The sequence below is a fragment of the Columba livia genome, chromosome 1 (genome assembly GCF_036013475.1).
Source record: "Columba livia isolate bColLiv1 breed racing homer chromosome 1, bColLiv1.pat.W.v2, whole genome shotgun sequence".
In the NCBI taxonomy this organism is placed as follows: Eukaryota; Metazoa; Chordata; class Aves; order Columbiformes; family Columbidae; genus Columba; species Columba livia.
The window spans coordinates 201,122,449-201,139,139 of record NC_088602.1 but is presented as its reverse complement, the minus strand read 5'-3'; the positions used below and the strand labels follow the sequence as shown (position 1 = coordinate 201,139,139).

The 16,691-nt window shown below is 38.5% G+C and overlaps 1 protein-coding gene across 12 annotated transcripts in view; it reads left to right on the top strand.

Annotated features, from left to right (window-relative positions):
* CACNA2D1 (calcium voltage-gated channel auxiliary subunit alpha2delta 1) overlaps positions 1–16,691 on the top strand; it is a 394,769-nt gene that overhangs the window by 46,761 nt on the left and 331,317 nt on the right. For all 12 annotated transcript variants that reach the window (XM_065049199.1, XM_065049200.1, XM_065049198.1 and 9 more), the window contains exon 2: positions 8,067–8,148. In XM_065049199.1, the coding sequence (XP_064905271.1) occupies positions 8,067–8,148 (82 nt within the window). The remainder of the gene's footprint in view (positions 1–8,066; positions 8,149–16,691) is intronic.

The following is a 16,691-nucleotide window of genomic DNA, read 5'->3' as shown; positions in this document are numbered from 1 at the left end:
AATCTCCTGAACTGCTGGCCCATTCCTTTTCCTTCTGTCTCTATCAGGGCTTCATGACTGGGTTTCTAGTGCCCCATTTATCTGTGACGCCGAGGGATTCCTTGCAAGAGCAGTTAGTAAATCAGTCATTAGCAAGTGCTACTGCGTGCTTGTCCTGTGAAGACTATGACAGAGAACAGCTGTATTTATATAGAGAATGGGTGTATAATATCTTCTGTGACTGGAAGGCTTAAACTTGTGACATAAGAGCATAAAAACCCCAAGTCTAAAAATTAAAATGTCTGCTACTAAAAATCAAGCTTATCCTGAAGAGTTTTCTATCCACATTGACGCTTCCTACGCAATGACAGATATGACACAGAAGTTTTGTCTTATCCCCAAATGTCTCAATGTGACAAATGGAAAATAACTATTCCAAATGAGGATTTTTACATTTTGAAAACAGGAAAGAGCAAGAGGGACCCTCTGGTCTTAGCTGTTAGGACTGTATTATGTCTGGAAAATCCTTGCAGACTACATGGGCAGCAGCTTGCCATGTTTGGGCAGATAAGACAGTCAAATAGGGCAGAAAAAAAAAGTACTATTTTTTCTTCTTGCCAACAGAGGAAATATCTTTTCCTATGGAGCAGATAATTCATTTTGTGCATCCATTTGCATGAACAGAGACAGCATATCTTTTGTATTTTCCTCACTTAGTGTGGTAGCTAAACACCATGAATTAACCTGTGTTTTGCTTTTATTACACAAAAGTTCTTTCAGACATTTCTACAAAATTGCAGGGTATTTTTTTTTCAACAGAGAGCTGGCAGTGCATACACATGCCTGTATCAATATCACACTGAAATTAAGTGGGATTTCCTAACACTTGTAGTTTAGATTGGATATTAGGAAGAATTCCTCACAGAAAGGGTTGTCAGGCATTGGAACAGGCTGCCCAGGGAAGTGGTGGAGTCACCATCCCTGGAGGGGTTGAAAAGGCATTTAGACAAGGTTCTTAGGGACATGATTTAGTGCTAGAGTTAGTTTAGATTATGGCTGGATTTGATGATCTTGAGGGTGTCTTCCAATTGAAATGATTTTATGATTCTGTGCCCCTTTTCACTTAAATTACCAAATCCTTAACTTCCTTGCAAATTGTTATTTGCTATGTATAGTATTTCTACCATACTGGCCGTCATACCTTCACATAGTCCATCAGCCAATTTCCAGACAATAGAAAGAAGAGTATTAGAGGGCTGTGCAGCACCCTGAGGGGTTCATAGCCATAGAAGTTGTAGAATGAAGTGAGCATGTCTCTTGATTATGAACTTATATCTCCTCCACTCTGTGGCCTCTAATCAGACCGGTACCTACCCTATAGTGAGATCTGGAAAATTTGAAAATGCTTATTACTGACTACTTTGTCTTGGTTTTTATATCACATCTAAATTATATAACTCTCTTTTATTAATTTTATTAATTTTCTGGCAGTGCAGTGGAAATTCAAGAGTTTAGTCTAATAACCATGGAATTTTAGTGAACTTTGCATCAATCTCTCCATATCATACCCTTTTAATTGTCTGATTTAGAATCAGTGAGATTTTAGCACACTATGACAATTTGTTCAGTATTTCACAAAACCTGCCTTTATTACTCCTTCCAAAGTCTAGTTCTCTATATATCTATGCATCCACCCACCCACATACCTGAAATACGAGTACTGTCAGCTTAATAGGTCATCAAAATATATAGTGTATTAAAACTCAGTAGTTTTGCAGTAGGAGGTATAAATGCAGCAACACGGGTAATTTCTGTGTAGAAGTTTAGTAATTCCATTGTAACATATGTTCTTCTTTCATGCACCTTCTATAAATTACAATAACTGTTTCAGTTTGCCCTTTAGTGTTGCCTAAGAGGCAAAAAGAATGGTCCAGAATCCTGCTTTTATCATAATTTTGTGGCCTTTCCCCCCTACTTCACTGACAGCAAATGTTCTGAAAAACATCTGAGTCGAAAGTGAACGTTTTTCTGAGCAAGAAAATAGAGTAGGGTTAGCTTGGAAAAATGTAGCAAGGCTTGCTTTCTCACTTTTTCTGAGTCTGATCTCATCTACCCTAATTTTTCAAATACTACTTTTCTACTGAATTAGGAGCAATGTGTTACATATTAGAAATATTGACCTATTTTGAAAACACTTCTTCCTCTTGCTACTTCCAACTCTCCTCTCCTCTCCTCTCCTCTCCTCTCCTCTCCTCTCCTCTCCTCTCCTCTCCTCTCCTCTCCTCTCCTCTCCTCTCCTCTCCTCTCCTCTCCTCTCCTCTCCTCTCCTCTCCTCTCCTCTCCTCTCCTCTCCTCTCCTCTCCTCTCCTCTCCTCTCCTCTCCTCTCCTCTCCTCTCCTCTCCTCTCCTCTCCTCTCCTCTCCTCTCCTCTCCTCTCCTCCTCTATGGCATATAATTACATGAATCTGCTTTCCTTGAAGTTAGCAGAAAAATGTGCATCAGTTTCAGCAGGAAAAAGTCTATAGCCAAGCTGTTCTACATCTAGATCTCTTGGTTTCTTTTAGCCTTGTAGTTGAGAAGTGCTCTGTTCTGAAAGTGCAGTTTGATATACAGGTTTAACACCAAAATAGGTTTAAATGAATTTAGAAGAAAGATTTCTTAGTCTGGCACCTGCTATATTAAGTTGGAACATGACTAAGGGTGTACCTTTGAAAATCCTCTCACTTCAGGAAATATAATTGCCCTACTTAAAAAAAATAAAGGAAAATAAAGAAGAGGAAAAAAGGTGGGTTTTTTTGTTTCGTTTTATATATAAGCTTTCTCTGCTGTCTAAAGAGTTGTTATGCTGCATTGCCTAATAGAGTAATGTAGATGGATGGCTCTGTAGTGTTCCGACTGTTCGTCGTCAATCTGGTCACAGCCCGGGGACAGCAGCAGGGTTGTACCTTCCAGTTCCCCAGTAAATGGCCTGTGTCTGTCTGTCTTTAATCAGACAGTCCCCTTCACCATTCAAATCATGTAGAAGTTGCTGTGGAAGTGCATGTGCACACTCCTTTTCTCATTGCTTCGTGTGGGGAAAACCTGTGTGTGGGAGAAGGGACTTAAAATCAATTGTACTGCAAAATGTAATCACCTTTCAGTGGAACATCCATTGCAATTTTCGTGCCAAACTAATAACGATAGGAACAAACTAACCTTTTGTACAGGCTCTCTGTTGGTGCCCTTTGCAGAAAAATTGTTGCTTCTTTAAGTCATGGGAGCTCACGTTTGCTGTGACAGCTTTTCAATTGTTAAATAAACTCTGACCATGAGCAGCTGTCAGACAGATATTGCACTACAGGAGCACCAGACAAGCATTTCAATGCCTAAAGGCTCTTGTTACATTTTTTTAAAGACACACATTTAAAACCAAAATACAACAAGATAATATGATTCCTTAAGTAGAAAAAAAAAAAAAAAAGGTTATTTAAAAATTCTGCCAAATTTTTCCATGAAAGTTATAGGATTGTGCCCCTTTCTGAAAAACACTCTATGAGGGACATGGAATACCTCAAATGTGCACTTTTGTCTGTTGGCAAGATGGGAGAACTGCTAAGCAGAAATAATGATGTTAGACCTTATCAATAATACTAACGATGTCATTTAAATTCTTGTGGGAAGGCAAGACTAATTATACCAAACATCCTCAGAGTTGTGAAATGCCATTTTATCATTTATACTTTCGCTACTCCTCTACAAAATCCTTTCTGAAGCTATAACTTTTTAGGATGTTGGATCCTGCTCTACTAGCTGTTGTATAGACAAGTAAGAAAAGGGCAGTTTCCACTACAAAATGTATAATAAGCTAAGATGAATATGCAAGAAAATTATTTTTTAAGGTAAATATGCAGTCAGTACTGGACATTATTATTTACATATTTACATTGAAATTACAGCTGGGGAGGGAAATTGCAATTAGGTTAGAATGAAGGTGGACTGATATTGTCTACCCTAATCTGTCTAAAAGACAAGTATGTAGCTTAGCTAGGCTGGAGAACATAGACCAGGAATCACAGTTGTCCTGGGCTGTGCTAAAGACAATGTAGGAGATGAGTAGTTCACCTCAGCCTGCTGATAATAGAAAGGATCAGCTCTGGAGGTGCCTCTTGCCATTGACTGGAGCAGAAGTGTAGCTCAATTGAAAATAAAAACAAAACAAAAAAACAAAAACAACCACCAAAATCAGCCTGGGTGACAAATTTCAAAAGGCAGGTGTGGGCTAATTGTGTGGAGGCAGGAATTCTAGACAATATATGCGTATTTATTAAAAAAACAATAATATTTTTGCAAGTTAAGAGGAAAATACTCATTTACGATTAATAGTAGTTATAAGCAATTCACGTCTTTAAGGATAACTTCTGCCAAAATTTCAAGTTTAACTAACTAATATATGTTCTCTCCATTACAGTTTCCTCTTTAGGACAGAGGCAAATATATCCAGTAAAAATACAAAGCAGTGGGAAATGGAAAAAGTCAATTTAAAAATCAATCCTCTCTGTTTTTTTTTATCGACTCCTCTTAGAAATAACTTCTAGAATGTTTATAACTGAAATGGATCAGAAAAAAAATCTCAGTGTGTTCAATTATTGATTTTATGCTTTTGAAAACAATTTTGGGTAATGGGTTTCAATTTTTTTTACCTTTCATATACCTCATTCTTTCACACAGAAAAATAGAAACCATTCAGAAATAGCAGATGATTGCAGTTTTTTTGTTGTTCATACTTGTGCTTCTGAGTTGCGACTGTTCTCATAGATACACATGATGGGCTTAAAGCCACGGTAAACATAATACACTGTAGAGGTGATTTTTAACTGATTTCTCTATAAAGCTAAATATTTATATAATGTAAGGGTTTTATGGGGATTTAAACCAGGAAGTTAATTTATTTTGCATCAGATTTTGGAAAGCAAAGTATAGAAGGGAAGGTTTGGGAGCATTAAAACAACAACGGAATCAGTTTTAATAGTCAATGAAAATGTAATTGGTCCCTAAATCCCCACATATATCGCTTCTGTGTGGCCAAGTTGGAGATGTAGGATGTGAATGAGCAAAGAAATAAGGCAGTAAGAGTACTCTTGGTGATACGGTGCAAAAGTAGAAAACAAATACAGACCATGACTCTGTTGACCTGTTGCACTTATTAATCTCTGTTGAACATCCATGGAAAAACATGGACACTAACTTGAAGGACTCTACTTGTTATTTGGCTTGGAGATGGGCAGAAAAGTGACTCGAATCACCACAGAATGGCAAAAATAGCCTAAATATTAGTCAAATCACACAAAGGCTAAGCAGGGTCAAGAAAAATCTAGAAAAAGGGCTGCTCAGTTCCAGTGGATAAAAGGAGCCTTTGGACACCTGTTAAAATAGTGTGTCCGTCTGGAGGTCTGTCCTGTAGCACTCTGTGTGTTGTGAACATTTAGGGAGATGTTAATTTCTGCAGCAGAGAGTTCTGGTGGGGCACTGGAGGAAAAACTCATAGAGTTTCCAGTCTTTTTAGTCGTTCTACTGCCACCCCATGACTTTCTTAGGATTTATAAAAAGAGCAGGGGATATATCGAGTTAAGAAGTAGGCCTGTTTTGAGGTAAATCCTCTTTGCATGCAACAATATGGAGAGATTACCTCTGGAAATTATGTATCAGTAAGACTTCTATTGAAGACACTTGCTCAAACCCTACAGTTTCCCACTAAAATGAGGAAGTTTGCTCTATCCAATTTATTAGCAGTTTATTACTAATCAGCTATAGGATGACTGAAATCTTAACAACTGTTCTAATTCCCATCAATTTGGAATCAATGGTTTTGTCACAGTAAGCACTTCTTACATTCCATGTTACACATTTATTTTTTTTTTAACAATTTTCATAATTTTCTGTACTTGCTTTTTCCTCATGGAGAACCCATTGAGTATTTTATAGAGTAGAACTCCTCCTGTCAAGACAAGAAGTACTTGTTTACTATGTCAGAATATTCCATTTGTGGATAAGTGTATTCAAATAGGATTCATGGCAGACAGGATATTGACCAGGGAGCTGCCCAATGTGGATTAAGAAGAGTGTTTTGTCTTAAATATGGCACTTTGGTAGAACTCAGTACCTTTCTGTCCAGATCGTTCCTATTCCTATTTGTACACATGTTATTTTGGGCTACCAGAACGTCCTTCATGTTAAGATGTCATAGCCCTAAATCTTCTGCGATTGTATAACTAATTGCTTTCTTCTAAAGCATGGAGAAGAATCCTTTCATAAAAGTAGTGAAGTCACAACTCCATAATAGGGATTTTGCTCTTTTAGGTTGTTGACTGTGGTTTAACACACAAAGATCATAGAAAGGAGTAAAACCAGTTCCCCATATTCTTTCTTAGTCTTCCAAATTTTCCATATTGCAGCAAAAATGGAGTCTGTCTATTTTTCCTGTCTTTCCCACTTTTATGAATAATCTAAGCAGTCATCCATTGGGTATGAGATTAGTATAGATGTATGTATCTGTTCCATGATTCAGAAGAGGGAGATGTGATAATGACAGGGATGCTCTGACAGACAAGTTGTAGATTAAACTTTCTGCCTAGGCAAGCAGTACAACCTTCTTTGGTTACGGGAATGAACATGGACCTCACTAGAATAAACTGGTACCATGGCTCCTTTCCTGCTGCAAAATGTGACATGGCATAGAAATGTAAACACTGTATTGGATTCAAAGCTTTTCCAAAGAGTCAGGTTCACTGGGCACAGGGAGCTGAGCATGCACAGCAATAAATCACTGCATGTTCCCCAGTGAAGAACATCAGCCAGGAGCAGCCGTGTTTTGCCAAAATCACTCATACCACCTATGGCTGCTGCTGCTGGTCCCACTGCTGCTTTCTCCATGTGTCCAGAGAGGGGCTGCAGGGCAGAAGGTTTATTCTGGTTTGTCAGCCTGCTCCCAGCTGTGGTTTTTCCCTTATGCTATCTGCTGGGAGTATGGCCTCAAGTGTCTCAGGAAAGACCTTGGTGGGAGTGAGCTGCAGGCCAGGCAGGTTGTTCTGGCAGACAGTGTACGAGCTTTTTGTGCTGATCTTTACTATAGCTTGTGATAGCTACAATCGAATCCTTGGTTTACAGCTGGGTTGGTGTGGTGGCCTGTCAGGGATTGGCTCAAGGAGCATGGACATGAGTCCACCAAGCAACTGTACGAGCAGAGCCCATTTTAGTTGACATAAGTAGGCCTTAGCTTGTCTATTAGGCTGTGGGAAAGGGGGGAACGGAAAAGTACTAACTAAGGCAGGGTCAGGATATCCTTGAAGAGATAAGAGTCAGAAGAATGCAGGATGCGCATAGCTAGCTAAACCCAAGTAGGTGGAGTAAGTAAATGTAACCTTTTAGTGCTTAGCCTATTAGATAGAGACAAGTATGCATAATTATGGTATTTGGTATAAGTGCACGCTATCTCGGGCAATAAAGTTGAATCATGCTTTATCACTCACATTGGGTCGGCCTGCATGTTTTCTTCAGCCGCGAACTCGCAGTGGCCACCTCAGAAAAATGTATGAGAAGAATCAGGTCATTAAGGCTGGGTAGAGGGTCTTCTGAAAAATAATAATAATAATATTATTATTAATAATAATAATAATAATAATAATAATAATAATAATAATAATAATAATAATAATAATAATATAAATAAATATATATATAAGTTAGGCTCTATCACATTTGGAAAAGACCTTGGTACCTGTCAACAAGAGGCAGTGATATATTTGATGGTGAAGACAGTGTCTGTCCTGGAGAGCACCAGGGAAACTTCAGCTGATGAGAAATAAAAGAAAGAAAAAAGCAAGTGACTTAGATTTGAGTCAGTGAAAGGGAACAACATCAGGGTGTAGCCTGAGTATTTTGACCCATTCTAAGCTTAATATTTTTAACAAAGACAGGTCTTGTTGATTTTGTTTTCAATTTTATCAGTGTATTCTGACTTTAAGCCCTTTTTCTGTGCTATATAATTGTGTGTAAGTTCCATTTGACAGTGATCTGATTGGATGTCTCTCTTATCTTTTTGGTTTTTGTAGGATAAAATCATGGGTAGATAAGATGCAAGAAGATCTTGTAACGTTAGCACGAACTGCGAGTGGAGTGGACGAGCTTGCTCGTGTAAGTAAGAAAACACACTTTAGACTGCAGTAACTAGAAATTGAAGTGACATTATGATTATTTCATCCCAACATAGTGAATTAAAGAGAATTAAACTCTGCAGTGATTGCTGAGAGAGAAATGAACAACCCAGACATCCATCAATTCAGTCTCTTAATGCTGCAGCACTTGCTCACTGCTAATATTTAATCAGCTTTGCAGTATCAGACATAAGCCTTACCATTGTTGCAACACTTCCACCTGAAGCAAGTGCTTTTAATGTTTGTCAAATACAGTATCCAGGAAGCAACCATTCATGGCAATGGAAAATTCTGCTCTCTATTGACAAGGGAGACTATTTTTCTGACGCATATTTCCTGAAATGAGGCAGCTTTGGGTTAGAAGAAAAGTAGATGAGAATGAAAACTACTTTTATTCAGCTGTTCCAATTTAACCCAAAGTGTGTTTTAGGGAAGAACTTACAATTCTTCTGGCATTGAGATGAAACTTTTGTACTATATTCTATTCACAGAAGGTAGAAACACGACTGCACTTGCAGCAAAATGAAGGAAAAGTTCAGAAAATTTCAGGATTATGCTGCCTGTATGACTTCGTCTGTATATAGCATGATCCAGTATGCATCCACAGGATCATATATTTCCCTCTTTCTATCCCTGCACAAGTCCCATGGCTCCTTCTGTGAACCGATGGATATCTGGGTTGATGTAGGACTTTATAATGAAGGGAAATGTTGCTGGTATGTCAGGAAGGTTATTCTGTCAGCCAACAAAAGCCCTTGGTGATGTGGAACTGAACACGAAGCCATAAGATTTGGTTTTCGGAAGTCATAACGTCCCCAAATGATCCATGAAATGTAACTGTGTTTCAAAGCCATAAAGAAACACGTTGAAAAAATCAGGTGTGAAGTTTCTCAGATTTAAACTGTATTAATGTATTCCTTTGATCTTAATGACTTTTTACCCAAACATCCACATGTCTCACGTGAATCCTGTCCCAGAAGGACATTTTCCCTTTACTGACTATGAGGCAAGGCTAGATGACTAGCTCAGATGTCCACGTTTACCTTGTGGAAGCTTCAGTTTAGATGACATCACTGTCCTATAGAAGGAAGGGCTGTGTCACCTCATGTACATGAGGAACACAAAAGAAGATTACAGAGATTTACTTCTGGCCTTTCCTAGTATTTGAGTGCTTCATATGGCAACACAACTTAAGGTAGATGCTTTAGATGCACTTTTTAATCTTGGAAACCCCAAACGAACTGAAGACAGAATCACGAGATCCTAACACAAAACATCAGATTGACACACACATGGGTTTCCAGCACAGGATCTCGACATCACAGAAATGTGTATCACTTGAGCTTTCTGAGGAACTGTGAGGTTTACCCAGCATGGAAAACTGATGAGAATTTTTGTAGATGGATTTCACATGTATCTGCTAACAGAGAGCAACGAGGCTTGTGAATCAAGTCTCTCCAGGTTTTGGTGAGGAGTTTCAGCTAAAAGGAGGGAAGGCCCTTCTTGTTCACTGGATTTTGGTGTAATCTGTTTTCTTCTGCACTTGCCATGTCTCTTTTTTCCCTACCATCTCCTCCTTCAGCATCATACCTCTGATCCACCATTGGACTTTCCATTCCATCCCTGCTGTATGGCCATGCTGTACTGCATGGTCTTTCATCTATCCTGGACATATTCTATGTTTCTGTCTCAGCCTCTGCATTTGCTGTCTGGCCAGTCTGCCTTTCTCCCTTACACTGGTTTATTAGCCCTATTTTAGGATATCTCTCTTCAGTTTTTTCCAGTTCAGCACCTTTCCCTGGACTCTTCATTTTGCCCTAGTGTTTGTTTCCTGAACATTCTGTCCAGGTGTGTGTGGCCAGCCTGCCCAAATACTCCTGTTGCATCTCTTCCACGAGTATTTTTCTTCCCTCTTCTAACCTTTCCCTCCTCACTAGTTCTTAGTCCCAGACCTGTGGTTTTCTCCAGTATGTTTTTTCTATTTCTTCTCCTCTTCCACACTCTCTTCTCCTTATTCTTTGCCTGCCATTTTCCAAGCTGGCATCTCCTACTTCCATATCCCAATCTCTTACTCTTTATTCTTCATTCAGTTCTCGCTTTCTTTTTCTTCAACTGCTTAGACCACAAGGGTGTAGAGATCACCTGAGAGACCACAGCAAGTCTGAGCTTTAGCTTCTGAGGAGATGTGATGTTCTCTAGGAGGGATGCTTTTTGAGTTGGAAAACACCAGCATGTAGGATCTCAGGGATTTAGCTGATAAAATCTCTGCAGTGACCTGCAGGTGCTTTTCAGACTAAAATTAATTAAACACCAAAGAGTAAAAAGTGTATCTTTGAATACATGTGTTGAGTTTTTAATCTATGCAGGGACCATGGGGTATTTCAAAGGGAAATGAGTTAGAGAGGATTTCTAACAAGAAAAAAATGAGTTTTTGTCTCAACTGTTTTGCCTGGCATTTCCATGCAGAGACCACATAGTAAAATCCATAATGAAAAGCCAAGAGATTGACGTTGTCACTTTTTTCCCTGAGGAAAATGTTAGTTTAGGTAGTTAATATTCAGCACACTTACAAGCTGCTAAAACGGTCTTATACTGAGAATTGCTGGGCGAGCATAATAATATGTGGTGTTACCAGCTATACTTCAAGTATAGCACAGTGACATTCATGCTGAAAAGAAAAAATTAGTCTCTGAATACTGTAGGTAAGTTTCTTTCTGAAAGCCAAAATTTATAGCATACTTCAAGCAAATAATGAGGTATCTCAGAGAGTATCCAGCAAGTGGTCAACATGTGCTTGTAATCCTAAGATTAAAAGCATGAAATGGGGATGTTTCCATGTAAAATATTCTTCTGTATCAAAGCCCTTTGTTTGACCTAAATTGTATGATGTCTTTCACTAGCCACAGGGTTTTAATTAGCTCTTTTCTCTGCAAGGGAGAATGCAAAGCCCTGTGAGGTGAGCCAGTCTCTCCCTCTCTCCCTCTTTCCTCTTGTTCACAGGCTATTGTCACTTTTCCATTTTTGAAAGACTTTTTATTTACTTATTTATTTATTTTCTGCACTGCCTAATAACATTTAATTAGTTCTCTTCTGAAATGAACCACAATCTTGGAAAAATGGATACTACGAGACACTAAAAACAGCGTTCTTGCATGCCTTGCTCAAGCTTTAAAAACACTTAACGGTCAGATTGAATTTTCAGCTTTGTTTCTGACTCATTGCTTCTTCCAACTCCAGAATTGTTTGGACCAAGACTATAGTCATCATGTTGTTAGAAAACTTCAACGAAGAAATAAATTTCTTTGTTTTATCTATCCCTCCTCTCCCTAAAATAGAATGATTAATTAAAGGGGGAGAAAAAAAGAGCAGACTGCTCCTATTATAAAATAATAGCAGACATGACTTTCTGTGAACAGCTGTGGTAGCAGAGTGTGTAGGGTTGGAAAGCTGCGTTTTGGTCAGACAGATTTTTGGTAGGAGAAATGTCTTTCCTTTTTCTAGGGAAAATCAATTTTGATTTGGCCAAGTGCTGAGGTTAAAGCTCATAGCAAGGACATGGAACAGATTATAAACATTTCACAGTCTGGTCAGCATCTCCCTGGACTCAGTCCCACTGGTTCGGCTGGAGTTACATTCCGTGTCTGCTTCACACAGTTGAGTCTTGGGTGAAGTTTCCTTAAGTGATCAAGACAGCTCTCGAAGTAGCACAATTGCTGCGTTCTCAGCTGGAGTGAATTAATTCTTCAAAAAACAGGGCTTTTCAGTTAGCTGCTGTGTCATGTAAGTTTGCTGTGTTTTCATAACTCATTGAAGATATCTCAGGGTCCATCAGTGCTATACGTGCTTGTATGTGTATTGGATGACTGTGGGTCTTTGTGCTGCAAGAAATTTTATTACACGATGTTCTCTTCTAGAGAACTCAGAAATATTTTCTTCTGGCCAACACAGAAAGGTGTAGGAACACTGCCTGAACACTCACAGAATCACAGAATGGTTAAGGTTGGAAGGGGCTTCTGGAGATCATCTAGTCCAACCCACCTGCTAAAGAAGGTTCACCTAGAGTAGGTTGTACAGGATTGTGTCCAGGTGGGTCTGAATGTCTCCAGAGAAGGAGACTCCATAGCCTCTCTGGGCAGCCTGTTCCAGTGCTCTGGAACCCTCTAAGTAAAGAAGTTTCTCCTCATTTTCAGATGGAACCTCCTGTGCTTCAGTCTGTGTCCATCACCCCTCATCCTAACGTTGGGCACCACTTAAAAGAGTCTGGTCCCATCCTCTTGACACCCACCCTTGAGATATTTATAAACATTGATGAGATTCCCCTCTCAGCCTTCTCTTCTCCAGGCTGAACAGACCAAGCTCTGTCAGTCTCTTTTCATTAGGAAGATGCTCCAGACCCCTCATCATCTTTGTAGCTCTCTGCTGCACTCCCTCCAGTAGTTCCTTGTTCTTCTTAAAGTGGGAAGCCCAGAACAGGATGCATTTCTCCAAATGCAGCCTCACCAGCGCAGAGCAGAGAGAGAGGATTATTTTGATTTTAAGCTGGGAGAGCTTTTGACTGGAGAGAATGTAAAATAGAGTATAATATGTACTTCCAAAGGAATAAAGACATTCAAACCTAAAACATGATTGAACTCAAGTGAGGGACTTGTTAGGTGGATAGCAGACATTTTGTGATCAGAACCTACATAAAAATCTGATTTATTCTGCAGCGTTGACATAGATATCCAGTGTTTACATTCAACATACGCTCAATTTAATGGAATCATGTTTAGAGAGAGGAATCTCCTCAAAGAATTGGCTTTTCTTTGTTCATTGACAAATTTCTTAGAGTGACTTGGAAGCACAGTCTTGTCCTGGTAACTAGCAACTCTTTGTCTTGCTTTTGCACGTGCGGTAGAGCCGTTGTAAACCATTGCGACTTTCATTAATCACAACTTTTGAAAATATCTGAGTAGTGGGGATACACTATGATATACTCATGAGTACTCCATGTATAGTTAAAAATGAGAAAATATTTTTTATTTGATATAGTGAATTACTTCAGTAGTGACTACGTTTCTGAAAATATGAATCTGTTTATGCCAATGGACATTTCATACACCTTTTCTCTTAGTAACAATGAGAACAGCAATATAATGCTCACAGGAAGCAAAATTGTGAAAGAAAACTCGGAAGCCATTAAATTAAGAGCTCTACATTGAGGCTACACTTCTCCATACCCATAATGAAGCAAACCAATATATCTAGAGTAGAAGGAACAGACAAAACATGTATGTGTAAGAGACGGAGAGGCGGGAAAGAGCTGAGGTTTATTATGATGCACAGAAGAACCATGATCTTTAATTTATAGATGTGCCTTTACTCACTAATTGATATTTGCCATGCGGAGAGAATCCTGATCCAACCAAGAATTGAACTCAGATTTTCATTTTTCCCATTTAGAGCTTTAACTCCAGATCACTCTTTCTCTGAATTAGTTGTGGTAAATTAATACTTTGGTGATATGAATCAACATCAATACTAGAAACATCTAAATGTGAGTTCTGTTATCATTAAGACTGATTATATTGAAAGTGTAATTCCTCCTTGTGTCCTTCAAGTCTTAATTATACTATCTGGGAATGGTCTTAAAATGGTCTTCCAAAAATAGTTTTAAAGCACATTTTTAAATACTGCTTTTTTGACCATTATTAGGAGTTTAGGCAAGATCAGGGAGAACTCCAACTTGGATTTAATACCAGTGTAATATCCTCCTTACAGTAATGCAAAGGTTGGTTCAACAAGGCAGGAAGTCAGGATTAGAAATGCAAAGATACTCAGCTGGTTGAAAACTGACACAGCTCCACTGACTTCAGTGGATTACACTGATTTACATTTGCTAAGAATCATGCCTAACAACAGTTAATTTACAATTCAAGAAGGTAAAAAGGACTTTGAAACAAACAAACAAACAAACAAACATTTTTACAGAAGAAACAGAGGCTATAACTTGACATTATGCCTGCTGTAGATTCCCAGCTGAACAGGGTATTTTTGGGTCCTTTATATGATTTAACAGACCTTTTTTTCCTCTGGAAGAACAAATGGATTGTTTATAAGACGGTGTTGTAAATACAACCTGAGACTTAAAAGCAGGTAGACGGGATACAAAGAAAAATTTGTGTTAAGGAGGTACAAGATGTCCAATGTGCTTTTTAAAATATCTCTCAACTAAGACACAGCTTAGTATATGCTATTTTCTCTTATAAGTATCGTGTATAAATAAAACCAAACAGTCATATAATTGTCAGTTAAACTTAAAAAGGTTAATGTAAGTTTGCCTTACTCATGAACTCTCTGTGCTGTCAGGCATTGTGAAGCTGCTGTGGTGTGAATGATAAGCAGTTTTTAACAGAGCTTTTTACAGACTTTCAAAAGGTAAGAAGGAATAGACAGCAGCTTAATAGAATTTGAAAACCCGTATAGCAAAATAAATGTTGAGGATGTATCTGATCTCACTAGCTTCATTTATAAGTAGGCATTTTGTTGACAAAAAATGCACACAGAGTTCCAAGTCACATTCTATACATATGAATAGTTAGCAGGTGGGAAAAATAGGTGAATAACCTACTGAACTACAAAACTGAGTAAATACACAGACCTGTTTTGATTGAAGTAAGCTCAACTTTTGTTTTTACATAGACCTTTCACAGCAAAGGCCTATGACTAAGCTAATTGACAGCTCTTGTAATCTAATAAACTACAACAAGTATACTTCTGATTTCCAGCTCCCAAAACTCCTCTAGGGAGAGGAAAGAGGAGGGAGGGATCCCTGCAGTACCCAGAGAGGGAGACCTGAGTGGAGGACGTCCCTTAGAGCAACGCACGAGCCCGTCTACCCCAAACTGATTGAACGGAATTCTTTTTCATATAAACACTATATTATAAATGTGGGTCTCTGTTAAGAGCTTTGACGTGACAAACATACTGGAGCTTCACTATGACTGCTACGGCAAAAAAATGCCATGTTGTACAGTGTAACCTTTTCAAGCAGTGGCATAATTGAACGAAGCAGCAGAAGAGAGGCAATTCCAAGGAAATCTAGTCTCTGAATCTGTTTTCTTTTTGATACATCACTGCGGAAACAACCCAGGCATGATGCTCATAAGGCATGCTGTTATTACAGTCCCAGGAGCTGTAGAGTGAACCCATATACACTGACTTGGCCTTTAAATGATATTCATACTGAGATAGAAATACCGTTTTTTCCTCCAAAGTGAAAGCTGCATGCAGATATTTGATACGTGGCAATGAGTTCCATTCACAGAAGGTGTACACCAGCAACTGTTAGAATTTTTTATTTATTTATTTTATCTCTGGAATGCTATTGTATAGTAATTAGCTCTTTCTTGCTGAACACCCAGCCGAGGTTCTGCATGAGCACATTTTATCCACTGCTCAGTGCGAGGTCTCTGTGCCTCATGCACAGATGGTGCGAGGCTGCTGAAGCGCTCAGGTTGGCAGCGGATTCCCCATCCATCCTTTTAGCTTTTCAGGTCTTGGATCAGCATCTAGAATTGAACTGAGATGAGTGACTTGTAAAAGAGATGCTGGTCTCGCATTTGAACTGCCCTGGGGCAGGGACGTTCAGGAAAGCTTCCTGCTGCCAAAAAAATTTGTGACCTGGGGGTAATTTTCTGTTGGACTCATTAGAGGTTTTTGCTACATTAGTGTTATGTTCTAGAGATTTTACAGATAAAGTCATGACACTAATGCATTACCTATAGAAGCTGCCATATATAGCTGGCCTTGCTCTCTTCATTACCTGTATAGAGATCTGTGCAAAGCGAGGCTTTAACACGTTGCTTGAACTTAATATAAAATTTGCATCTGTATGACTTCTCCCTACTTCCATAGGTGGTCTGGAATTCCTGCTTCAAAAGCTGGTTTGACAGACAAGTTAACAGTAAAAGTTTTCATCATTACTATTTTTCTCTATGATTGGCATGATACTTATGTAGTTCTTTCTCTAAAATCACCAAGTTAATGGAGATGAATTAGCAAAAGTTCTATATAAATTTGAAATTATCTATTAAAAAATAAAGATGATCCATAAAACCGAAATTCCATTTATTTTTACCATTTTTTTTAATACTGTATTTATCAGATTGGATTCCGTTTGAATATGCTTTAGCCAAAGGAAGAGTATTGTACCTCATTCTGTTCTCTGATAAACTAGATTGACCTGTGCTATATATGACCATGTTCCAGAATATATTACATTCGCCCTTCTTAAGGCTGAAGTAGTGGAGAGCCTTATGATTAAGAAAAATATGAAGAAGAAATGTGAGAATTGATTATTTTTTTTAAAAATGGTTTGATTTTAAGAATAACAACACAAATGTTTGGTTTACATTTCTCTATCTATGGAAGAATTTCATTTGAATGTTCTGATTGCTATAAATTCTGATGAGCTTGTCACTGTTTTGACCCTGAATTATAAGACACTTCTGACCTATAATATATTAATATATTGGTGTGCAG